The 27,018-nt window shown below is 35.8% G+C and overlaps 1 protein-coding gene across 1 annotated transcript; it reads right to left on the bottom strand.

Annotated features, from left to right (window-relative positions):
- Nucleotides 1–10,640: 10,640 nt before the first annotated feature.
- On the bottom strand, nt 10,641–24,291 carry LOC130215887 (guanine nucleotide-binding protein subunit alpha-11-like). The gene is made up of 8 exons (XM_056447748.1): nt 24,176–24,291; nt 22,535–22,698; nt 18,436–18,620; nt 18,203–18,357; nt 17,937–18,065; nt 12,641–12,770; nt 12,383–12,536; nt 10,641–12,275 (listed from the first exon to the last, which is right to left on the bottom strand). The coding sequence occupies exons 2-8, from the start codon at nt 22,680–22,682 to the stop codon at nt 12,073–12,075; spliced, it is 1,104 nt and encodes a 367-aa protein (XP_056303723.1). The 5' UTR covers nt 22,683–22,698; nt 24,176–24,291; the 3' UTR covers nt 10,641–12,072.
- Nucleotides 24,292–27,018: the final 2,727 nt, after the last annotated feature.

Raw genomic sequence — 27,018 nt, 5'->3', positions numbered from 1 at the left:
AGCAAAGTAAGCGCTGAAGTTATGTAAACATTAAAACTGAATATAATAAATAAACAAATAGGCAGAACTTGGTGATGATAGCATAATTACACTGCCCTTACGAAATTAAGTCATGGTTTTTACAGAAATTAAAGCATTTATAGTATATAAAATATATAATTTCTGTCTGAAGGCAGAAAACTACAAAACTTGTTACACAAGTCACAGGTGGTGTAAAGTTCTTAAATGGCCGTGCAGGTATTTGACACTCCTCTCTCTTGGGCTCTACTGAAAGTCATTCTTTTGTCTCCACAGGCAGAACCGGTTTATCAAGTCTTTCCCGGTCTTGTGAGATATTGAGATTGCCTATAGTCCACATATTGCCATACAAACTAGGTAAGTCAAAGTCTATGAGGGAAAACTGTGATTTGGGAATTTAAAAAATGTTTTAGTATTCATATTCAAGAACAGAAGTGTAATATCAAGACAGTATACCAATTGCCAAATACCAACTATTTCTAGTTTAGTTATTCCAGACTGTTGCCACATGGTGCCATCAAAAAGCGGACAGAATTTCTAGCAAAAGAGCAGCTGTTTTATATAATCAGCATAAATGAGTCCATCCCCTTTTGAAAATGAATATTTATTCATATTGTATGAATATTTATTTATTATGCATTTAAAAAACAGTTTTATGAAACAGTTATATCCATTAAAATAAGAGTTTGGTCAACGAACACCTTCAGTAATAATTAAGCAATAATATATTTAAACTCAAACAAGTTACAAACTACAACATTTCAACTATATTCACATTTTTATTTACGATTTTTCACTAACAGATTAATTTGGGTGTATTATTGGATCTTAGGTGTTTTATATGCGTATATTACCTGACAAAAGTCTTGTATCCAAGTTTTAGGAACAATTAATAACTTGACTTCTAGTGGACTTCTCTTGACTTCTCTGGCTGTTGATGTTGCAATCCCCTTTTCAGATCTCTCGCACACCCCCATACTGAATGTAACCCCAAACCATAATTTTATCTTCACCAAACTTGACTAATTTCTGTGAGAATCTTGAGTCCATGCGGGTTCCAATAGGTCTTTGCAGTATTTGTGATAATCAAGATGCAGTTCAACAGAAAAATCTACCTTCTGCCAGTTTTCCAAATGATCAACTAGAAGTTATTATTTGTTACTCTTACAACTGGGATCGACAACAAGACAGGTAGTGTCAGGAAGTGTATATATGTCCTATCTGCCATTGTTGAATCTCAAGAATTATGCTATAATATGATTGATATTCATTGACTAATACATATACATAACCACTTCTACTAATTAGCATTTTCATGAAGAGAATGATGGTAACGTTTTCAGGCCCCCAAAATGCTGTTGTCATGTAAATAAACAGGCAAAACCTGTAAGAAGTTTTTAGTCATGCAAATATACTGTTTAAATGAAAGTGTACCATTTATTTATGTATACAGTTGTGCATCTACTGTATAATGACGTTCAGGTTTGGAGAGTAAATCATAGGCCTATATGTTAAGGAAATGTAATTTGCTTTTTTCGTTGTGTATGATGTTAAAGGCCTAGAAAGAGAGAACGGCTCCACCTTCAGACCTACTTTCAACTTTGTTTGGTTCACAGCTGAATTGGGTGGAAAAGGTGACCTGGAAAGCACTTGAATGATGAGGGCTTTTGTATTCAGGCAAGCTCAATTAAAATAAACAGTGTGTATTAGGCTGCTGGGTGTCCTGCTAATGTCAATATGTTATTACTTTCAGTTTCATTATAATATAATATAATATAATATAATATAATATAATATAATATAATATAATATAATATAATATAATATAATATAATAACACAAATTATTATAATGATTTCACTACAAGAGTGAGGAAGATATGTTTTTGAGTCTTTTATGTGTGAAGATTGTTTGCACCATCTGTTTTGACGGCTGCAGTGCAATAGATTATCTGTTCCCTCCAAATACAAAATTGAATGTTTTTTTGGCTCGCACGTTCTACCTGCATTGCAATAAATATGTAGATTCAGGCCTCCAAGAATGATTTAGCTTTGATACTAAAACGATTCCAGTGTTTTGGATTAGTTGAACTGCCATTAACGACATCAAATTGAAGCATGTGCTTCCATTTACCAGAATATGTACTTTTTCCACTTCTTTTGTTCAATGACTTATTGTCGGTTGGAAAATGCATGTATCCTCTGTTTTTTTGTGTTATAGGTTTAAGTGGTCATGAGATGCTGTGGCTTTTTGGTTACAACAAGACACTGTGTTCTTGTATTATTGCCCTGAAAAGCAGCTAGATTATGTGTATGCACAGTGTTCCTGGAAATCCTTGACATTGTATTTAATTTAATATTTTTGACTGGTCCAGTGTTAACTGCCGCTATAATCTGTTTTACAACGCAGCACTGTGACTTTCTTGTGTCACTAAGCATGTGCATGTTTACATATTGCAGAAAAACTGTTATGTTATTATACCAGTAGGTGTTGACAGGTGACTACATTTTGTATTTATTTACTCAACCAATTCTATATAAAGCCTTAAACTAGCTTAGCAACTACACTAGTACTGAGCTAAATATGAAAACAGCTGAGCAAATTTGGGCCTTGAGTGATACATAATTATTGAAGAAATGCCATATTCTGGCAAGATGAAGCATGTAGAATCGACTTCAACCGAAGAGAGCACTCTGATTGGTTCTTCAGCAATGAATCAGAGTGCAAAATCAAAAACTGAAGCGATGTAAACAATTCAAATCAAGAGAGAAAACACAAAAGCTGACCATAATTTGGCTGCATTCATTAAAAATTTGAAACAATATTGGATTATAAGATTATCAGACATGTTTGCACGAGCAAATCCCTCCATGGTGGTGAGTGACAAGTACAGTGTAATGGTACTAAAGCTTGCTTTGGTTTATTCACTACCTGACAAAAGTCTTGTCGCCTATCAAAATTTTAGGAACAACAAATAATAACTTGACTTCTAGTTGATCATTTCGTATCTGAAGCTTATTTTACCAAAATAAAATATGATCATGCCTTGATTTTTAAGTAGGACTGTAAGATCTGACTTTGCTTAGATAAAAGTCTTGTCACTTAACAGAAATAATGTACAGTATAGAATATAAAGTCATGGTGCAGTGGAAAAAGAATATTGGCGTATGACTTCACTGAGCTTGGACGACTGCATCCATAGATCTTATACATCTATAATGGCAAAGAAAGTGTTCTTGCAGGACTCTCAGAGTTCATCAAGATTTTTTGGATTCATCTTCAATGCCTCCTTCATCTCACCCCAGACATGCTCAATAATGTTTATGTCTGGTGACTGGGCTGGCCAATCCCGGAGCACCTTGACCTTCTTTGCTTTCAGGAATTTTGATGTGGAGGCTGAAGTATGAGAATGAGCGCTATTCTGCTGAAGAATTTACCCTCTCCTGTTGTTTGTAGTCTGATGGGCGACACAAATGTCTTGATACCTCAGGCTGTTGATGTTGCCATCTACTCTGCAGATCTCTCGAACCCCCCCATACTGAATGTAACCCCAAACCATGATTTTTTCTTCACCAAACTTCTGTGATTTCTGTGAGAATCTTGAATCCATGTGGGTTCCAATTAGGCTTGGGCGGTATCCAAATTATGATGTAAGGCTCAGACAGCGTCACCAAACTGTTGGCTTGTGCCTAAACCATTCAGTAACTGAATACTTATATGCGACTTTAGGTTCGCGGTCACCTGTTTGTCTTGTTCGTATTAGAGATCTGTGCAGGACGCTCTCTCTCTTACACACACACACACACACACACACACACACATACAGAACACATGCCCGTAGCCAGGGGGCTTCGGGTGGTTCAAACGAACCACCCCCACGGCCAAAAGGTCCAGAATTTGTCCTTTTAATTATTTTATGTAATTTAATATTATATATTATATTTATTATATAATTAATATAATTAAATATATATTTAATATATATTGTAATAAAGTGTAATTTTAAATAACTATGGCCTCAAGCCTCAAAGCCGCGAGTCACGTGACATAACCCATATTTGAATCTTTGATGCGACATCCATAGCAAAGAGCTTAGAACTATGCTCTTTGTCCATACAGAGTAATGCTATGGGTCGAAAAGAGCAAGAGAGGCAGAAAAGGCAGGCAGCGGCGTCATTATCGCAAAATATTGAACATATGTTCAAAAAGACTTCCAAACAGTGTAAGGCTAAAGTTACGTACTTCCTAACAGATGAAAATCTGTCCATATCCATGAGGTTCTAGGCTAACTGGATGCATTAGCCGGTACGTCCTGTATGTTTATTAACTTGTCCAGTACATGACCTCCCTTTCCCTATTTTTGACACAATTTTTTTAAATACCTGTCCGACGAAGGCTTTAATGGCAAGCGGAGTCCTCAGCCTTCAGATGTCACTTCACAGCAAAAGGCGCTACTCCCATCACATCTGTGTTTATGAGGCTGTTTGCTCACTTCATTAATTTTATTCTGATAAGATATCCGATCACTCAAACCACTTCAGAAGGTGATCTGGGATGCATTCCAGATGAAACTGGACAGGTCTAATCATTTTTTAGATAAAATTAATATAAATAAATTAAATTATAACCTGGAGAAAGTCTGCCCTGTGCCTGAAACACCTGTAGGTGCGCTTTTACAGCCAAAATTCTATTAAAAACATGTTTACTATAAGCATAAAACATGTTCTAACTTTTCAGGCCTTTAGCCAGGGGGGTTCGAAAGACCCACCCTCACTGACAAAGGTCCAGAATTTGTCCCATACATGAGCTCATTTGTCCTATTTTTACTGCTATGCCATCATAAGTAATGAAAATAATCCATCGAAAAAGGCTTTAAGACCAAACGGAATCCTCTGTCGGCTGTTGCTTCAGTGGGACTATAATCTGATGTAGGAGAAGTCTTCTTTCACTACTGTATTGTTTTTAAACAGAGAAAACATTTTAAAGGTAACTTTTATTCTAAATCTTGGACCTTATTTCTGAAATAAAAATGAGCAATAAAAAGGTGTGAAGCACCAGAAGCTGACCGTATTAAATTAACTTGAATATATTTTGGCTGTTGTTGATATCCAGGAATTTTCAAATGTACTTTTTATACCAAAGAGACTAGAAAAATTCAGAAGAATTCATTATTATTGGTTTATTATTATTATTATTATTATTATTATTATTATTGTTATTATTATTATTATTATTATTATTGTTATTATGTTTTAATTATTATTTTTTTATTGAAATGGACAGATTGTGACTGAGGACAGTTGAATGTGCTGGCCACTTTGTTTTTTGTCTAATAAATGATAGTAGGCTACAGTTTTTTTTACTTTAAAACTTTAACAGATTGCTATTTTTTCCTAATGATATATGATGTAATAAATTAGTGTTTTAAAAATTAGCCTTGTTTAAATTTTTCTAATTTGCAATTTTTTAGGAAATATTTTTAGTACATCATTAAAGTGTGGTTATGATGTTCTGACTAGTTAATCCAGCAAAACAATTCACTAAAATGCAGTTTTTAAATCTTATAGTTAACTAGAAACTGAGGCGTATAACTGCAAAAAGGTCCACTTTTTTGGTACAGCAGTAGGAATGCAGACCTCTAGTTCGTATTTACCACATCTCACTTCTCGTTCGGTCAAAACCCGAAATACTGCCAAACTGCAGAGGTTGTGTTCTTTTTCGAGACCAGGTCACTTGGTGCGTTACTCGCCATCATACCTCCTCTTTCTCTCTCTCTCCTCCACACTGTCCCGTGATGACAATCGTGCATACGCATTTTTAGGCATTAAATAAATAATATTTATTATTTAATACTTCTCTCATATTTAAGTGCATTTTTTATGATGGTATAATGGTATTGAAACTGACATTGTTGCTATTTTTAGATCCCACAGTATACCATATTACCGTATTACCGCCCAAGCCTATAGTTCCAATAAGTCGTCTGCAGTATTTGTGATGATTGGGATGCAGTTCAACAGATGTTTCATGACAAAAATCTATCAAATGATCTTTTCTAAATGATCAACTAGAAGTCAAGTTATTATTTGTTGCTCCTACAACTGAATCCACGACAAGACTTTTGTCAGGTAGTGTATGTGCGCATCAGAAGTCCGATTTCCCTTTGTGGAATGAGAAAACAGATTACTGCCATATTCTGGTATATTCATATATATTGGTTTCATCCACAGCCTGATTCTGCATATGAATAAGCATACTCTCTTCCTGTTTAGTAAACTAAAAGCAGACTGTGAGGAGTATTATGTTTAGAATTACTGTACTTATAAAACATTAGATGCAAAGTACCCAGAATGACCCACTATTTCTGAAGTGTGTTTCTGATTGACACTTTATTATCCCATAAAATGACTCTAATGCTGGTAGGTCTTGGGATGAGGACAAGATGGTAAATGTATATTTTCATAAATAGATCATGTAACTCTCTGGAACCTCTCTGCCATGTCTTTGTGCCATGTCTCTTGGAAGCATACCTAACCCGAAGCAAGCATACTGTCAACCCTCCCATTTTTGCCCAGATTTTCCTGTGTTTTACTATTCGATCCCACTATCATCCCATTTAAGTTTTTTCCCAAAATTCTCCTGTATTTTTAATCTTTCTATAAAAACTGAAAGTAGCAACAGAGATCGCTGCTCTAACTATAGACCATACCTGTCAACATTGGGATGTGAAAATAAGGGATATGCCCACCATAATAAGGGACCCCCCCCCCCTTTAAAAAATCCCTAAATTACTAAGTATGTTCATTTGGAGTGGTTTCATTGTAAATAAATAGTTAAATGGTCAGTAATATGTAATATGTTTTATTATTATTATTTACAAAAGAAAAATTAAATAGTATTCATTAGCAGCAAATACATTAGTGAACAGTTCAGATAATTAACATCAATAGCTATTATTATGAAATAGAATCAAGCTATCAAATCTCATTGGCCATTTCATTAGTAGTATAACTTTCACATTCTGATTAAAGAGCAACGAATGAATCTCTTATTTATTTAGATTTTTTTCGTTTGATTACATTAAATCACTTTAAAAATGCACACATCTAGCAAACCCCACCAGGATCAACATCTTTACATATTATTATTAATTATGTGCATTTGTCTGTTCAAACACGCACCCAAAACCCAGACTTTCGCTCCGCTTCAAATCGTGTGTACAGAATCCGTTTGGGAAACAGCATCTATTTATTACTATGGAGCGCGTCAGCTGACAGTCATGCACCACTATATGACTGTTTTGAGGATTGCATTTGAAGGGGAGATGGCATCTGTAATGAAACGGAAAGGGAATCCCGCCGTTTTTATATTTATTTCAAAGTGTTTTCATGCCTAAACATAGCGAAAGCACAGAACAGACTCAAATTTAAGAGCAAGGGGCGGCCCCTGGTGGTTCGGTGGTATGGGTTGCGTATAGGGAGGCTCGGCTCTTTAATGTTTATTTGCCACTCTTCAGAGAAAGACTGAAAATACGGGAGAAATATGGTAAAATATTTGTACGGGATCATAGCAGGATAGAACTGTAAAATATGGGAGAATCTCGGGAAAAACGGTAGGGTTGACAGGTATGCTATAGATCTTTTTCTTAGAACGCAAACTTACTCATTATGATTTGCGTGTATGCGCAAGGAGAATGCTAAGAACTTCCGGTCGGCAGCTGATACGTATAAACAGTCACATTTGGACGGCTTTGAAACGATAGTTTTAATCTATTTTATTCGCTTTTAACGTCTTTTAACTAAAACTGTTGTCGATCAGCGCCACCTCCTGGACTGATGATTTAAAAAATGCGATCTAATAGGATGAAAAACAACTGCTGCAAGCCATCCTCTCATTTCAGACGACATCTTGTGCCGTTTAAATGAAGCCTCGTCATCGCTTAAATCAACATTTTCTTTCTTTCAAACATATAACAAACCCAAACAAATGTAATTCACCAAAATGTTTGACACACACACGTAGCCTACTGTATTGTCCCACTAAGGCATTGATTGATTAAGTGTAACAAAGTGAAAATAAAATGGCATTTTGAAATGACAGAAACACACATACCGTGGTACATACTACACAACACAAACTAACTAAATGAAACATAAACGGCTCTTGGTTGAATCAACATGCAAATCAGCCAGCAGAGTATCAATAACAGACTTTTATTGGTCATTTTTGTAAATTACATGATTTACATTCCTGTTAAGTTTCATGCCAGTAATCTGGTTTGCTCTATAATGCAGTGAAGTATTGCGCGTTTGTGTGTGTGTGTGACAGGACGGGAACACACACACATACACACTGTATTTCTGATGGCAGACATGTGAACTAGGAGAATGTTTTTCTCTTGCACTTAAACCACATCTGACAGATTATAACGGCTTTAACACACACCTTTCAAGGAAAAGGTCTATAGTAACTTTAACTTTTACATCCCAATGTTGACAGGTATGCTTGGAAGCCCAAACTCATATAGGACAAGCACTGTGAAAATAGTAACTTTTGGACAGCACATTTACATTTATCTACTAATGTTACATGCCAGTGTGACCACGCCAGGGGCCAGTTTTTAACTGAAGGGTTTATGACATCATTAACCCGGATGTATTTCGTTGCACTATGCTTAGCTTTGCTAACTCTGTAAAAGACAATTTCTCAGTTCCCATTGGGCTTTGAATGTTGTAACTTTACAGATGTTGTTTATGCTCACACAGCAACATTTCACACTAGGTGAAGTGTAAAATGTCACACCGTAGTGGACCACCTCTTTAAATGTTGAGGCATATCTATTAATCCAAAAAAAAAAAAAAAACGCACTAAGCAAGGGTATATGATTATGGACTAAAACGTTTGTTTTGTACAGTACATGACTCATTTAAAGCACTGATTCTGTTTTTTTATTTTCTTGCCATCAGTATTCATTCATTCATTCATTCATTCATTCATTCATGTTCCTTTGGCTCAGTCCCTTTATTCATCAGGGGTCGCCACAGCGGAATGAACTACCAACTTATCCAGCATATGTTTTTTACAGCGGATGCCCTTCCAGCCGCAACCTAGTACTGGGAAACACCCATAAACTCTCGCACTCACACACTATGACCCATTTAGTTTATTCAATTCACCTGTGTGTCCTTTGGACTGTGGGTGAAAACCAGAGCACCCAAAGGAAACCCACGCCAACATGGGGAGAACATGAAAAATCTACACCACTGAGCCACCGTGCTGCCTTTCAATCAGTATTACTTTTTAAAACAAAAAATGGTTGGTTACAATGCTTACAAGGCTTCTATGACATTTATAATGGGTAGTGCAAACATATTTTGGCATTTTAGCTCTTTGAGTTTGGGAGAAAATCACTGTTTTAGTTTTATTTTGAATTGTACGATATAAAAATGGCTCATTATAATGTAAAAAAAAACTATTACAACATTAATGTGCACTTTTAAGGGGAATTTAATTATTGATTAAAGGGTTAGTTCACAATTTACTCTCACTTCACTCGCTTCCCTTCAGAGTTAGGAAGATATTTTTGTTAGAAACCAGTAGCCATTGACTTCCATGGTGTTTATTTTTCCTACAATGGCTGTCAATGGTCACCGGTTTGTAATATCTTTTAAAACATTGTTTTTCTGTCCAACAGAAAAATAAATAAATAAACAAACAAACAAACAAACAAACAAACAAACAAAATCACAGGGGAATGCGGGGAACAAAGTAACACAGAGTTTTAAGGTATTTGCTTAGGGTTAACATGGCATTCTTCTGAGGTTTTCACCACAGTGTTGGCTAGGGTTGTGCGATTAATTGAAATCAAATTGCAATCGTAATTTAAAACATTGCGATTTGTTAATCACAAGTGGCTTCAATATAAAAGATATATGTATATATGTTAACAAGAATAAGCAATAGCATCTGAGTTGAAGTGCTTCAAAACCAGTCCGCTATGCTTCAGAAAATTAAACGTGCTAGACTTTCTGCGATGGTGTTGTGAGGCATTGCAGACATGGTATCGGTTGTCGTGAACTATGCCTCATTACACGAGAAGAAACGATTGACTCTCTAAATCCAGGAAATCGTGCCGAAATAGTGTGATCTGACCGGGGCTTTATAACTAGCCAACTGAGTGAGCACACTTTCGTTTTGCCCAATCAGAATTGCGCATTTGAACTACATCCACAATAAAAAAACAAACAGGAAAACAATGGCAAGTGGGATGATAATGTCTTCTGCTTCAGAAGCATTAATAGACAAATTAATATCAAAGAAAAACAGCATTTGTCACAGACATCGAACAAAAACAGGTCATTTTTAAGAGCTGCCACAGAACTGTTGCCACGGCTTACAGATTATTGAGCTGAAGCTTGAATTAAGATAAAATCAGCTTAAAGTTTGAATTTAATCAGAAATCAAATCGAAATCTGTCAAAAAAAAAAAAAAAACGCAATTAGAGATTTTCCCCAAATCGCACAGCCCTATCAGCAGACATCTTCCTCACAATTATTGACACCATTTTTGCAGCATAAAAGTATTTTTATTATACTCAATACTTTTTTATTTTAAAAAAAGTCTGTGAAAGTATTATGTAAAATCTTACATTGTTGTGATTACCGTCTTCTAGGCTAAAAGATGGAACCATTTTGAAAGATATAAAAAACAGTGACTGCTAGCCAGTTTTGAGGAAAACATGACACTGTGGATATAGTTGTAACTGGGTGTTACATATGTCACACATTGTTGGACACCAACTACACAAACAAAATAATTTTTTAATTTTGAGTGTAATGTCGACAACTTTTCATATAAAAACTGTTTTTAATAGAATATATATTTTTATAGGAAAAAAATTAAATTTTATTACTGACAATAACAATAAAGAGTGTCACGGTGGCGCAGTGGATCACGATCGCCTCAAAGCAAGAAGGCTGCTGGTTTGAGCCTTGGCTGGCTTGGCATTTCTGTGTGGAGCTTGCATGTTCTCCCCATGGCAAATTTCCTCTGGGTGCTTTGGTTTCCCCCACAAGTCCAAAGACATGTGGTATGGATGAATTGGGTAAGCTAAATTGTCCGCAGTGTATATGTGTGAATGAGTGTGTATGGATGTTTCCCAGTGATGGGTTGCAGCTGGAAGGGCATCCGCTGTGTGAAACATATGCTGGATAAATTGGCGGATCATTCCGCTGTGGAAACCCCTGATTAATAAAGGGAGTAAGCCGAAAAGAAAATGAATGAATGATAATCCAAATTAATGCATTGTATAATAATGCAAATAAATCCAAATGTGTTTGTCCAACAGATAAATAAATAAACATGCTGTGCTATGTAGAATAAAAAAAATTTAACTATAAGTACGGAGGAAATATACTATTTAAAGTTAACTGAATTTAAATTAATTGTGTGAAATTTGACTTTTTAAACATGTTACAACTACCCCTCTATCTGTTAGAACTTGCCCCACAGGTGGGGTAAATAGTAACATTTTTACTCCTGGCACTTTAGCCAATACTGCACAGAAACCATATGTCCGGCAATCATACAACTAGTGCTCATTTGTAGGAGAGGCTTGTGTGTTGTTGGTAGTAATAATATGGTTTGTCTAACCCCATTACTTCGTTCATTATTTGGCCAAAACCAAAAAGTGTTACTTTATGTCCCGCTCTCCTCTAAAGGGTTGAATCCACATCAGGGTGAGTAAATACTCATAATTTAACATTTTTGGTAGAACTATTTCTTTAATTTGAGATATTAAATTTAAATGTGAATTTTGTTTTCGTATTAAATTAATTGAATTGATGCTTAAGCCTCAGAACAAACCACCAAAACTGTTATCAATGAAGTTCATTACAAATCTCAATAAACTAAGTTTAGCACATAAATATAGATAATTTATCAAGCTAACTAACCCAGCATTTTGGTTCATATTAAATAAAGTGTTTTTAAATGCACAGTGGATTGGCATTAAAATCAATGCAGTGTAATTCCAAGTAGCGTAAATGTGCCTCACTATGCCATCTCAAAGTCCTGTAAGGCCTGGAGGAGGAGAATGTCTTTCACGTCAGAGAAGACGCTCCGGATGTTACTTGTGTCCGTGGCGCAGGTACAGTGGAAGTAGACATTTTTGGAGCTCTTTGTCTCAGAGGAATACGTGTTGTGGGTATATAATTCTTTGATGAACTGAATGGCGTCGTGACTATTCCGATGTTTTCCTGGAGGTGGCGCCAAAAACCATAGAGGAAAAGCAAGAAAGAGTGAATCAGGAACAGAAAACGTAATCATTTTGTATTTCACTTCGTTTAATGTGCACCAAAACTACCTTTAAATTCCGGAAAGTATGACTTCAGATTTGAAAACTGAATCTTCTCTTCTAGGATGTCAATTTTGTTCAAAAAAAGGATGACGGAGGAATAAGCAAACCACTTTGAGTGTATGGTCGTGTAGAACAAAGATAAACTCTCCTGCATGCGGTTCTGGAGAGAAAGAGAAGAAGAGCAAACGAAGAAAATAAGTTTATCAATATTACACATGAAGGGAAGGAGATATACAGTATGATGGGAAAGATATAGAAACATACATCCTTGTTATTCTCCTCCAGACACTGGTCATATTCACTGAGGGAGGCTACAAATATGAGTGACGTCACATTCTCAAAGCAATGGATCCACTTTTTTCTCTGTCCTCGCTGACCACCGACATCTACAATCCTGAAAAGAGTTGAGTTTTTATCCGCTTCTCTGTTCGGTCTGTGGTTGGTTGTGCCATTGTTCTAGATTACTGACACAAACTCTCTGTCAGATGCCAGTGTAAATGCATGTGCTTTTTAATCGCGCTGTTTTACTTGTCTTATAAATATGTATGCAATCTTAGACCTCAATTTCTTTTTCTCTACTTTTAAAGGGACAGTTCACACTAAAATTAAAATTTCCTCACCATTTCCTCACACTTAATGGCTGTAAACTTCTATGAAATTCTTTCTTCTGTTGAACACAAAAGAAGATATTCTGAAGAATGTTGGGAAAAAGCAGCTATTGACATCCTAGGAACAAAAAATACCATGGATGTCAATAGCTACGTTTCCATCCACCTATTTTTATGCACTTAAAAAACAGTTGATGGAAACGCCATGACGGACATACATTTTTGAAATGCGCTTAAAAAACATGAGCATAACTGACTAGGATAAACGTTTTATTAGATAAGAAAAGATTCGCATAAACTGCAATGAAAACACTTTCACTGAACAAATTCCAGAATGTGCATTAAAAAAGTCATGTGGTTTTTTTATAATAGATAATGTGAGGATAAAAGTGTGTGTGAATGGATAAATCAGCAGGCTGAGCACATTGTAAAACATCTGAAATGTTGCTTTGGTCATTCTAAAATGCCAGTGTTAGCGTTATTATATTATTAATTACCTCCAGAATTGCCAAGAGCATCTGTGCTCTGTGTCTGACGCCTTCAAACGCCACCACATGTTCATTGCGTGTTGGCATACGGTCCTATGAGGTGCAAGTCATTTATTAAATAAAGAAAAGACTCACGCAGCTTCTTCTACCTCTGCAAATTCAGTTTTTACTTTTGATATTTGGCACCAGTTAATCAGGAAGTGACCATTTTGTTCTTTTTGACTCATTTGATGGAAACGCTGCTTTATTCGAACGTCTTTTATGCAATACCAGTTATGCGCATACATTTGATTCACATCTTTAGATGGATGTATAGCTAGTGACTATTTTTTTTAAATTCTTCTCTCTATCTTTTAGGGGTGTCAAACTTAGTTTCTGGAGGGATCGCAGCTCTGCACAGTTTAGTTCCAACCCTGGTCCTCCACACTTACAGTACCTGCAGATTTCAAACAAGCCTGTGTTTAATTAGGGTTGGAACAAAACTGTGCAGAGCTGCGGCCCTCCAGAAACTGAGTTTGAAACCTGCTCTTTAGAGGTTTCCTAGAAAAAAACTCAAACAAGTTTGGAACTTGTAATAACTTGTAACAAAACTTGACTAATCATCAAATACACATGAATGAATGACTACACGTGAAGTCTGTCCAATCTGTGTGTTTGATGACTAGTCTAGTTTTGGGCTATTCCTAGACGTCTATTAGGTATTTACTCACCGCCCAAATCTAGCCTTGTTTTAGACACGCTATTAGACGTCTATTAAACACAACATTAATTAATACGCGTGATGGTATCTTTACCAGATAAGAATTCTTGTAGTTTTTGTAAAATGTATAAAGATGAAGCCAACTGGTAGATGTTGGGAGGCCATGATGAAGGCCATGAAGGCAAATTTGGCCATGATCTCACATTCCTACTCTTTTCAAAGGCCGTCCTGTGATTTGTAATGATCTAAGATAACGTCATGAATAAAAGTGAAGTGAAGCGTCTGATGCTGGTAGGTCATGTGATAACAACAACATGGCGGATGCAGTATGTCTGGATTCCAATCACACTAGTCATATTTCATACTCTACACACTCTCAAGAATGTAAGGCTTTCATACAACATTGGTACAAAGATGGGTAAATCTAATGTTGGGTTAATTTTTTTCAGTTCAATTTAAATGACACTTTTTAACCCAATGGTTCCGAAGATTTTTTTGAGAGTAAAGATTTCACTTTTCTAACTGTCGTGAAGTTCTTTATCGGGTCTTTTCTTTGCATAGGCTGAAGGTTTGGATTTTTTATTCTTGTTCCCTGGTTGGCTGGATTATGTTTTTTTTTTGGCTGCAAATTGATCCTCTCTGCTCCTGTTCCCTGCCATTGTGTGACAAACAGACTTTGGACATTCAGCCCATTGATGTTTATGAAAGTTAATGTTCAAAGCTGATTGTATTGAATAGCAAGACCTCTGTGTTTCATCTGGTGCTAAATGTATAAGATTTGTATTGCCTATATGAGTTTTTTTGACTCTCAAAGCACTGGTAGACATTAGCCCCTTTTACACAGTGATACCGGTAAATATCTGTAAAACTTCTGGTACGACTTTACCGGTAAATTCATAATAAAGGTGTTCACACAGGCACGGACATTCCGAAATTTTTGCGGAATCGACCATTCGTCCATTCCATAATACCGGTAAATTATGGCATCATTAACCAGAAATGACCTCTAAACGGCTGCGCTTGTATTACTAAACATAAGGGGTCTGCCTTTTCTTGCTGGTTTCTTTTTAATTTGAAGCTTAGCATTCATGCAGCTGCTTAGTGACACATCCAAAGGCAGAAACGCGATCTGCAGCTAAATGTTTACACATTTGACTACATTACACATTCTATGGATGGATAAGTAAGTTATTGTGAATAACTTATATGAAAACATATGGAGGAACACTTTCAGATGTCGAGATGTACAGAATATGTGTGTGTGTGTTGGCGCTCATTCCAGCAGAGCTTGAAGGTAAACAAACAACGGTTTATCATTAGCATGTTATCGATAATTGTTTTTTTACACAGTTTGCATTAAGGAGGAACATAGAAACGATATCTGACTAACTTCTAGCAGCTAAATGTGTCTGGAAAAATATCCAAAGGCTTTTAATTTTATAAACAGTGCGGATGTGAATGCGTCTGAGTGTTCTGATTGGCTAAAGTAGACGTCTCACGTCAGCGTGTTCTAGACGTGAATGCAATCTTCTGCATTCACACAGCGCAGCATTCCTAGCAAATTACCGGTAATGTTACAACTTCTCTTTCCAGAAAATAGCTGAAACGAATTGACCGGTATTTTTAAAAAGGGCCTGTTCACACATACAGATCTTTCCGGATAATTGACGGTAATTTTCCAGAAAGGTCTGTATGTGTAAAAGGGGCTATTGACTTGCATTACAACCCCAAATCAAAAGAAGTTGGGGCAGTATGGAAAACGCAAATAAAAAAGAATGCAGTAATTTCTAAATTTACTTTGACTTATATTATTTTGCAGACAATACAACAAACATGATTTAATGTGTTCCTCATGTTTTTTTTTAAATAAACACATATTCCAAATTTGGTTTTTGCAACACATTTCAAAAAAAGTTGGAGCAGTAAAGCATTTACACTGTAATGTTGCCATTCCTTTTCACAACTCTTAAAAAACGTTTAGGAACTGAAGTGACCAAGTGAGTATTTCAGGTGTAATTTTGTCCCATTCTTCCTGCAAACAAGTCTTAAGGTGGGCAACAGTACAGGGTCTTCATTGTCGCATTTTCTCTATTAAATAACAGATCGGGACTGTAAACAGGCCAGTCAAGTACCTGTATCCTCTTCCTCTGCAGCCAGGACTTTGTAATGTGTGCAGAATGTGGTTTTGCATTGTCTTGTTGACATCTTGTTGTCTTGTTGGCTCCAAAATTTCTATGTATTTTTCAGCATTAATGGTGCCATCACAGAAGTGAAAGTTACCACTGACACATTCCCATACCATGACAGCCCCTGGCGTTTGGACTTGTTGCTGGTAACAGTCTGGATGATCCTTTTTTTTTTCTTTGGTCTGGAGCACACAGCATCCATTTCTCCATACCTGACCCAAAAAACCACATTCCAAAACCACAATCCATCCCAGACACCTTCAACCCCAGAGAAGTTGACGGCACTTCTGGACACTGTTAACATAGGGCTTCCTTTTGGCACAGTGCAGTTTTAACTGGCATTTGTGGATGTAACTATGTATTGTGGTACTTGACAAAGGTTTGCCAAAGTAATCCTGAGCTCATGTGGTGTTATTGCTTATAGATGAATGACAATTCTTGATTCAGTGCTGCCTGAGGGATCAGAGATCACGGTAGTTCAGCTTAGGCTTGCCCCCTTGTCCTTTATGCACTGAAATTCCTCCAGCTTCCTGAATCTTTTAATAATGTTATGCACTGTTGAAGGTGAAATATCCAAATTTCTTCCAGTCTTTGTTTGAGGAACATTGTTTTTAAACATTTCAATAATTTTCTCACATATAGTATTAGTTGGCTAACTGGTGATCCTCAGCCTGTCTCTGCTCCTAAAGGACTAGACCTTTCTTGGATGCTGCTTTTATACCAAATCATAATTACAATCACCCGTTGACCTGTTACCTGATTACTAACCCTAAATTCCTTTTTAATTTTGCAAGAACAAAAATTGGAATTGAAATATTTATTTTGGAAAACAAACAATAAAAAACAATAAAAAAATAATAAAAAACATGAGGATGTAACACGTGGATGACAGAGACAACGTTAGGATCCAAGTGCAGGTTTATTCGGTAGTCAGGCAAGCAAGGGTCAACACAGGTGCAAACAGATGAATAAAGGCAAATCCAGAATCGTAGTCACTATAACAGGCGAGAGGTCAGAAGGCAGGCAGTGAACATGGACAAACAGACAAACTTGGCAAGGGTCAAAACACTGAGAAACAAGACTAAGGAAACCGCGTTGAATTGTCACTTTACAGGTTAACAAGACTCGGCCAGGAAGTGAGTGTGTGTGCTGCTAAAGTAGTGTGTGTGATTAGTCCAGAAGCAGCATCAGCTGTGGGAGTCCAATCAGTGGAGACTTGGAGCAGGTGTGTGTGTGTGGCTGAATTTGTAGTTCATTAGATGTAGTCCATGTGAATGTGAGTGTTTACCAGCGACCTCTGGTGGTTAGATCGCTGGTAATCATGACAGAGGAACACATTAAATAATGTTTGTTGTATTGTCTGCAATGAAATAAAAGTCAAAGTAAATTTAGAAATCACTTTCCTTACGTTTTCCATACTGTCCCAACCTTTTCTAGTTTGAGTTTATATATGAATCACCAAGGAGGACCTAAATATCTTAGTTTAATGTTCCACAGAAAATAGGTGCTTGTGTGAATTGTTTCTTTCTGTCAGCATGATTTACTGATATTATTGGTGTTTGTTGTTCATCACCTTACCTGAGAATCATCTTCTCGAAATTGAAGCTATGATCTGTGATGCCGCTAGTGGGGAATCGGACCTGAAGAATATCTTGAGTTGTAGGGACATAGATATCAGCTGCGATGCGGTCCAAGTTACTAAGGAAGCTTTAAAAAACACATAAATTGGTATAAAATTGCATATGAAGACCTTATTTTCATAACATTTATAATGAAGTGATGTTACAGCATCAGGAAAGTAGACAAAGGTACAGGAGTTGACAGGAACTGCTAAACACACTTACTATTTAGTTGAGTCTAGTAGCTGATACTCTCTGCGCCGACTGTAGCAACACTTAATACCTTTGTCTCCCCATAGATGACGAATAGCCTCTACGTAACTTCTTTGCAACTCTGTTATCTTATGTGGGTCTTGATCCTGGAACCACGTTGCATAAACCTGATAATACAGACCTAATGAGACTGACAGTACAGTACAGAACGAGATATCTTTCATCTTTTTCATTTATCTAATCACCTCGCTCTGTGGATTGGCGTAAGAAATCTTTAGCTCGCTCATGGCTTCTGTCATTGCTTGCATAGACTGGAAGATGTTCTGGTACACCAGTTTGGTGAAGACACGCCTCTCGTCATCTGAGAAGCCCTGTCCATGAATGATTCTCATCTGCTTCAGAAAAGTTGTCTTTCCGCTTTCTCCGGAGCCTAAATGAAAACAAAAAGTCACTTTACACTGCTTTAACTAGGTCCTTGTTGATTCATAATAAGAAAATAAATGGCAACCTGCGATTTCAAAGTCTTAAAAACATACAGACAGTACAAAGTCATACTAGTGGCTGATGATTTTGAGGTTTCCACCACCACACTGTGTTAATGTGCACTTTAAAGTTTTGCTTGAGACAGTATTGATGAAAACACCAAACCTGTTGAGTTGAAGTGGTTTAGGATATTGAAAATGGGTTTACATTACACTTTCTTATAAAAATACTCTTATAGAGTTGAGTTTCATCATTTTTTTAAATCTATTTAGCCAATCGTCATGTCTGAAAGCATAGAAATACACACTAGATATTGCATACGGACCCTGAGCATGCGTCAATATTGCCACCACATTTGTACAGTGCTCCCATGACAAATGTCATTCAACCGCACTAGTCAAGACTAAAGCCAATGTGAAGATGCTTGACTTTTGCGCTGCGTATGGGTGTAGTAATGCGCAAACAAAGAAAACAAATCATAAAGGCATAACATTTCATAAGTAAGATTTGTTTTTTTACGATTTTGTAAGTTACGAAGTTTTGTGCTAACTTTATTGATGATAATAGTCACTTACTGCACTGACCATAAGGCAAAGTAGCACCAACTTGCACTAACTTTTAGGCTTATGCTAAATTTGTTGAATATAATCAGCAACAATGTAAATGAAATATGAAATTCTGCGGTGCCAGAAACTTGTATTATTGTCGGCTAAGTGAAGAAACGGCTAGTTTTTGAGGTCACTTATAATGGTGCCTGATAACATGTGTCTGCGCCTCAATGTGCATACTTTCATCAAATTAGATCAGATTTAACAGGGAGGGAGGATAATACATTTCCATGCATACAAACACATGCTCTTTGTGGGCAATGCCCGTACGGTCACTCATCCATTGATGTAGAAAAGTTATGTAAAATTATAATTTTCATAATAAAAAAACATTTGCATACTGACCACCGGGAATACTCCCAATCATACATACATCTATATATATATATATATATATATATATATATATATATATATATATATATATATATATATATATATATATATATATATATATATATATATATATATATATAGGATGGACAGTCTTCCACTGCACCTTTGTTCCACATTCATTTCAAAGGAGCTTTACCCTGTACTAAAATGGCGGCTCTATTGACGCATTCCATCCAATAGACAACAACAGCGTAAGGGACATCTAATGTAAATATCTATGGTCTGAAAAGAGCACTTTTAGCTTAGCATAAATCATTAAATCAGATTAGACCATTAGCATCTCTCTCAAAAACGTTTTTTCTATTTAAATTTTCCTATTTAAAGCTTGACTTTTCTGTAGTTGCATAATGTACTAAAATCAATAGAAAATAAAAATGTGCTATTTTTTAAGCCGGCTTGCAACTATACTCTTATTCTGGCTTAGAAAACAACAACTCTTCATTTTCCACCATTCTTAGTACATGATGTACTGTAACAACTGAAGAGGCAAACATCGAACATTCCACAAATCGAACATTACACAAACGTGAATCCATCATGATTGCCTTGTTTACTGTTGGTTATAGGTTACCATACAGTCAGCTACTCTAACAACTAGATGGAAACACACCTACAGTAATTCACATTTATGTTTTTTTTTTCTTTTTAATAACTGAAAAAAAAATCAAATAGAATGACATTAATATTCAGTTTCTTGTAGACGGATTGTTTCGCTTCAAATGTGGTCAATATATCTTTAGGAGCCTTGTGTATTTTTATTTTGTATTACATGAATGTTAATCATTTATTTATTGACTCTCAAAGTGCCGATAAGTGTCCTATATCCAAAATGTCTAGTTATTAGGCTGGCTTGTGTAGCAAGCCAGACTACTGTTATCCTATTTTTCTTCTGAGACTAAAAAAACAAAACGCATCTCCTCCTAGAGCTTTCGAGCTATGACCACCAAACTCACACCAGACCTCCAAACTGGTCTGACTCGGGTTGCTATATCTTTTCTGACCGATCCGACTATCGGTTTTCCGAAAAACATCCCGGGACCGCCGGAAAAATCCCATAGACTTAACATTGAGTCAAACTTTGTGAGCTCATAACTCTGCATCAGACTGTCACACAGACTTCTAACTGGGCTCATTTAACTCAGACTACCTAACTGCCAATAACTGATGAGCTTTTAACTTTCTGGCCACGCCCTAGCAACCACTTTTGGGACCCTAAAAACTGTCCCATAGACTTCCACTACAAAAGACTGTCATTGACTTTACATTGGATCAAATTTTGTGAGCTCATAACTCTGCATCAGACTGTCCTACAGACTAATGGCTGAGCTCATTTAACTCAGTCTAGGCAGCAGCCAATCACTGATGGCCTTTTAACTTTCTAGCCACACCATAACAACCAGGATACTGCACCCTAGCAACTGTCCCATAGACTGCCATTATAGAGGCCCAGATTGATATCGTTGTGCTGCAGTGTTGTAGAGACATAGGGGTTGTTTTTAACTGTACATACTGGCAAGAAGCTTTGATACATCATCAGTCTAAGCTGTCAATCAACTTAATAGCCACAAAACAGACTAACCTAGCAACGATATAACAGCAGCTATATCTCAGCATCAGAACATCGTAGAGAAGCAGGGTTGGCTTGTTTGACTAATGCTAGCGCACCATAAATCCTGCATGGTTCACATGCTAGCAGTGACTAGCATCATGCTAATAATGTATAGCTAAGTATGTTAACATGCTAGAAATGCTTACTAAACATTAAGGAAAATCTATAGAACACCACTTTATCCATCCATCCATCCATCCATCCATCCACCTCTATCTGTCATGCTAATAACATGCTAATTCATACTAGAATCATGCTAGTAACATGCTAATTCATGCTAGAATCATGCTAGTAAGATGCTGATTTATGCTAGAATCATGCCAGTAACATGCTAATTCATGCTAGAATCATGCTAGTAACATACTAATTCATGCTAGAATCATGCTAATTCATACTAGAAACATGCTAGAAATATGCTAATTCATGCTAGAATCATGCTAGTAACATGCTAATTAATGCTATAATCATGTTAAAAACATGCTAATTCATGCTAGAATCATGCTAATTCTTGCTAGAATCATGCTAATAACATGCTTATTCATGCTAGAATCATGCTAGTAACATGCTAGAATCATGCTAGTAACATGCTAGTTCATGCTATAATCATGCTAATAACATGCTTATTCATGCTAGAATCATGCTAATCGTTCTATCTATCTATCTATCTATCTATCTATCTATCTATCTATCTATCTATCTATCTATCTATCTATCTATCTATCTATCTATCTATCTATCTATCTATCTATCTATGTTTTCATACTTTTTAAAACAGTTTTAAACTAAATAAACTATTACCAACAGGCTTTCACAAGCCAGCCTCAACGTTTGTCTCGACGAACTTTAATAATCTAGTTTAATATTGATCTGCAATAGTTCTTATTGTGATGTAGAATCATAAAAAAGCACTGGAAATGTATGACTTTCAAATATAATTCAGTATTGAATCAATTGACATGGAAACACAGGTACACTTAATAAAAAAACATTTCATAAAGAGGAACTTCAGTCACATCCATTGAAATGACCTCAACCAGAAAAGTGAAGTTAGTTTTGAGAACCAAATGTTTAATCAGCTCTTAAACGATCAGGAATGTTTCCTCAAAATGTGACAAATCCAAAAATTACATTAACTGACAAAACATTTAATGCTCTGACTAAATTTAAAGAGTTTTATTCCTTTTCTTTTTAACAATTTGATAACTTCCATGTCTATGCAAGTTTTAAAGAAATAGCTATTGAACTCACCTAATAAAAGCACCTTAATTTCTTTTCTTTGTTGTTTCTTCTGCTCCTGAAGGATTCGTTTGATTTCATTATTTATGTCGATGGCATTCTTGTCTTCTTCAGACAAGAACCAGACGATACATGGACAGGTGTAGTAGTAATGGCCCATTTCAGAGACAGAGTCACTACAAAAACAACAGTAAATCATGTGTTTAATTGTTTACAATGATATCCGACACGTTTAACAATAGTCTAAATTAAACAACATTTAGTAACATCAAATGTTTCAGTTACATTTTAATTTACATGTTAAATTAAAGCATTTTTAGTTTGCTGTAAATTATACATTGTTGTCTGTCATTAGATTTTAAGGAAAATTAATGGAAAATGACCAATTCTGGAGTCATATATAGCCTATAGAATGGAATCTTGATATCTGAAAAGATGTTTAACAGCGCTCGTCACTTTTAAAACTACTGGCATAGCCAATAGGATTAGAGGAAATGGGCTTTAGGTTACTGTTTAAAGAAGTGAAGTGAGATTTCGATTTGAGGAAAGGTTTAAAGAAATAGTATTTGACCATTTTTATTGGTGCAAATGTTTTGACCGGGTATATAGATGCAAATGTCAAATGTACAAAAGTAGTGCAAGTAGTGCAACTTGACAGTTTTCTATTCAAATGTATTCTGCATCTCAAACACAATATGGTGGAAAATGTCAACTCTGTTAGTAGTTATAGAAAGTTTAACAATAGCCTAAGTTAAATAACATTTAGTAACATCGCATGTTCCAGTTACATTTTAATTTACATGTTAAATTACATTAAACCATTTTAGCTCGCTGTAAATTGTACATTGTCTGTCATTGGATTTCAAGGAAAATGAATGGAAAATGACTGAAATGTACCTGCAATCCTGGAATGAGTCATATATAGCCTATAGAATGCAGTCCTAATATTTTTAATGAGGTTTAACAGCGCTCATCACTGTCAAAATTACTGGAATAGCCAATGGGATCAGAGAAAATGGGCTTTAGGTTACTGTTTATAGAAGTGACGAAAGATTTCGGTTTGAGGAAAGGTTTAAAGAAATAGTATGCGACCATTTTTATAGATTCAAATGTACAAAAAATGGTACAAGTAGTGCAAACTTGACAATTTTCCATTAAAATGTATTATATGTAGACTATTAATAATGTTAGAACTTCACAGATGAGGATAAAAAACAATAAAACTGTTTAGGCATAGGGATCAGGGTGGGGCCAAGCTGGAGCACTCACCCTGATCCCCCCGGCTCTGCAATGGTTGCGGAAATTCGGAATTGAATTAAAAACAAAACGATTGCAATTGGCTTAAGATTGGTAATGAAAATTCGGAAATTGCAACCAGCAGAACCTGTAAATAAAAAAAAAAAAAAAAATATATATATATATATATATATATATATATATATATATATATATATATATACACACACACATACACACTATATGTTTACAATAATATGGGTGGATCCTAACCACTGTGTAAACTTTGCTCTAGTGCGTCTGTGCTAAAATATGAGTCTGAGTCTAATGGAAAATTAAAATGATGTGGAAACCAACCAAACAATCAGACATACATCACGGTATTTAATAACTATAAAACAGCGTTAAATGTCTCACCTTCATTCGTCAAAACCACCGAGTGAAAGGGAAGACATAATCCATCTTCCGTAAAGTGAACAGCGGCTGTGCCAACAGTGAGTGTTATGTCATTTGTGTCACGTTGGTTCACTTGGCTACTTACTGTACAAACTAGTCGAGCTTCCCGAAAGTCTTTAATGCATAACATGCAGGGTATGTGAGCCAGAGGAATGCGCCCTGACATTATTCCTCAGGTTACGAACTACCGTTTACAGTGGCACGCATGTTTTTAACTTAAAAGTGCTTTTCACTAAATGTTGATGTGTTATTATTGATTTATTATGTTTCCTTTCATTTTAATGTATTCATTAAGGATTCATTCATTAAGCAGGTGTTTTTATTCAATTTGAGGATGTAAATTGCTATTACTGTGTCAGCTTTTGTGGAGTCATTTGCTCTCTGTCGCTCTCTCTTTTTCTCTCTGTCTCTCTCTGTGGGTGTGTGTGTATATGAAAACACAAATGTGTTTAATGACATGGTATGACAGTGTTACAATGTTGATGTGGTAGGCTATATGAGGACATGGCTTTTGTCCTCATCATTTATATTACTTAAAAATCCTACTTAACAACATTTTTTCATTCAAATGTTGCCACAGGCTTCCTGTAAGGTTGGTTTTAAGGGTAGAGTTACAGTAAATCAACTTAATAAGCATTTTTACAGCATAAAATACATTATGCCTATATGATTTGTGGCCCCATAAATGGCATATTCGAACATGTGTGAGTGTGTGTGTACAGATTGATGTCAATATGGCACTATTGATGGATGAAGTGTCAACCCATCAGTCCACTGCACTTTTTGATTTTTTTTCCCTCAAATTTTGAGGCATGGTGGATAAATTTATTAACATAACATTTACATCACCCTTCTGTGTTATGAACATGGTTACAGCCAAACTGTGACAGTTGCATTATATGTTTTCTTTCATGAAAGCAACATTTAAAGGAGAGAAAGTGAATGTGTGTGTGTGTATTTACATACACAACAGTTCTGTCTGGTTCTTAAATCTGATTGGCTTATAGCGTTGTATTATTCTTCAAATAAAAGCACTCGTCCAGCCTCTTCACCCTTCACACTTTTGTATTACTCCGCCCACATACAGCAACAAGCAGAGGACACTCTACACTTTTACAAATATTGCTGCAGTTGGCGGAGGTGTAGTCCTAAAAAAAGGTGGTGTACTATTACCCACCCTATCAAAATTTTAATAAAAGTATATAGGCAAAGAAATGAGTGTTCAACTGGTAAAGGTTGAGTAAATGATGACAGTTTTCCTTTTTTTGGGTGAACTATCCATTTAAAAAGGAAAAATATTTTTTTAAAAATCTTTTAAAGTGAGATGCTAATAGTCTAATTCTATTCAATGTTTTACGCTTAGCTAATAGTGCCCCCGGGTGTCATGGTGGCGCAGTGTGTAGAACGATTGCCTCACAGCAAGAGGGTCGCTGGTTTAAGCCTCGGCTGGGTCAGTTGGCATTTCTGTGTGGAGTTTGCCTGTTCTGTCCATGTTCGCATGGGCTTCCTCCAGGTGCTCCGGTTTCCCCTACAAATCCAAAGATGTGGTATAGGTGAATTGGGTAAGCTAAATTGTCCATAGTGAATGAGTGTGTATGGATGTTTCCAAGTCATGGGTCGTGAAGGGCATCCGCTGCGTAAAACATATGCTGGATAAATTTGCGGTTTATTCCACTGTGGCGACTCCAGATTATTAAAGGGACTAAGCAGAGAAGAAAATGAATGAATGAGTGAATAATAGTGCCCCCAGCATATCCAGAGATTGGCTGAGTATATTTACCTGTGGTAAAGATATCTGTTTAAAGGGACTTGTCAAATGAGCCTATTTCCAAAAAAAAAAATTTCTTTATTTTAATACTGTACAAAAAATCATGTTTCAAGACAGCTGTATCAAGTATTCCATGTTGTTAACATAAACTGTCAATTTAAAATACAAATCAGGAAAACAAAAGCAAAACACACTTCTTCAATAACTCAAATAAGCTGCACACGCTTATTTAATCATTTTAATACTGAAAAAAGAATCAATCAAGTTAGTTACAACAGTTTAGTTAACTTTTATTTAAGTTAACTCAATAGGGTCTGTGCATACATAGAAAGACAGCTTTTTAACTTACTTTACTGGCTTATTACTTTACATTTAATAGGCTCCTTTAAACATCAATCAGCCATTATGTTTGATTGTCACATTTGTGCATGCTTGTTTTAAACCAAGCTAATAGGAGTCTAGATAGAACACTAAAAACGATGTGGCAAAGACAACACATAAATCATGTAACAATATGCGATTTAAAAGGGTAACTAGTATGTAATAGCGTCAGCAGAAGACAGTGTCATTCCCTGTAGTGGTGGGCACAATTAAAACATTACAATAATACAATTATATATATATATATATATATATATATATATATATATATATATATATATATATATATATATATATATATATATATATATATGCATGCACACACACACACACACACACATTTTTAAGTAACAAGTAATGTTATATTTTATATTATATTTGTTATATTTTAAGTAATGAAAAAAATATAATAGAAAGCTAGTCATTTTTTTTTAAAGTAGGTTTTATTGTTAGTTTGACAAAGAAAGAGGAATTTGAACAAAATTAAAGATATATTTATATATATGATCAACGGACATAAAAGTGCCCGTAGTTGAAGAATTACCCTTATATGAAATGAGCCTGCTCCCAAGCAGGTTTAAGCTACCAGAACTGTCGCTAATCTCAGATGAGTTTTGAAGAACGAAGCGATCCTGGATCGTGCCAAATCGTCAAT

The sequence above is a fragment of the Danio aesculapii genome, chromosome 22 (assembly GCF_903798145.1).
Source record: "Danio aesculapii chromosome 22, fDanAes4.1, whole genome shotgun sequence".
Lineage (NCBI taxonomy): Eukaryota > Metazoa > Chordata > Actinopteri > Cypriniformes > Danionidae > Danio > Danio aesculapii.
The sequence above is the reverse complement of the archived record's forward strand: the minus strand, read 5'-3'. Positions and strand labels throughout refer to the sequence as shown.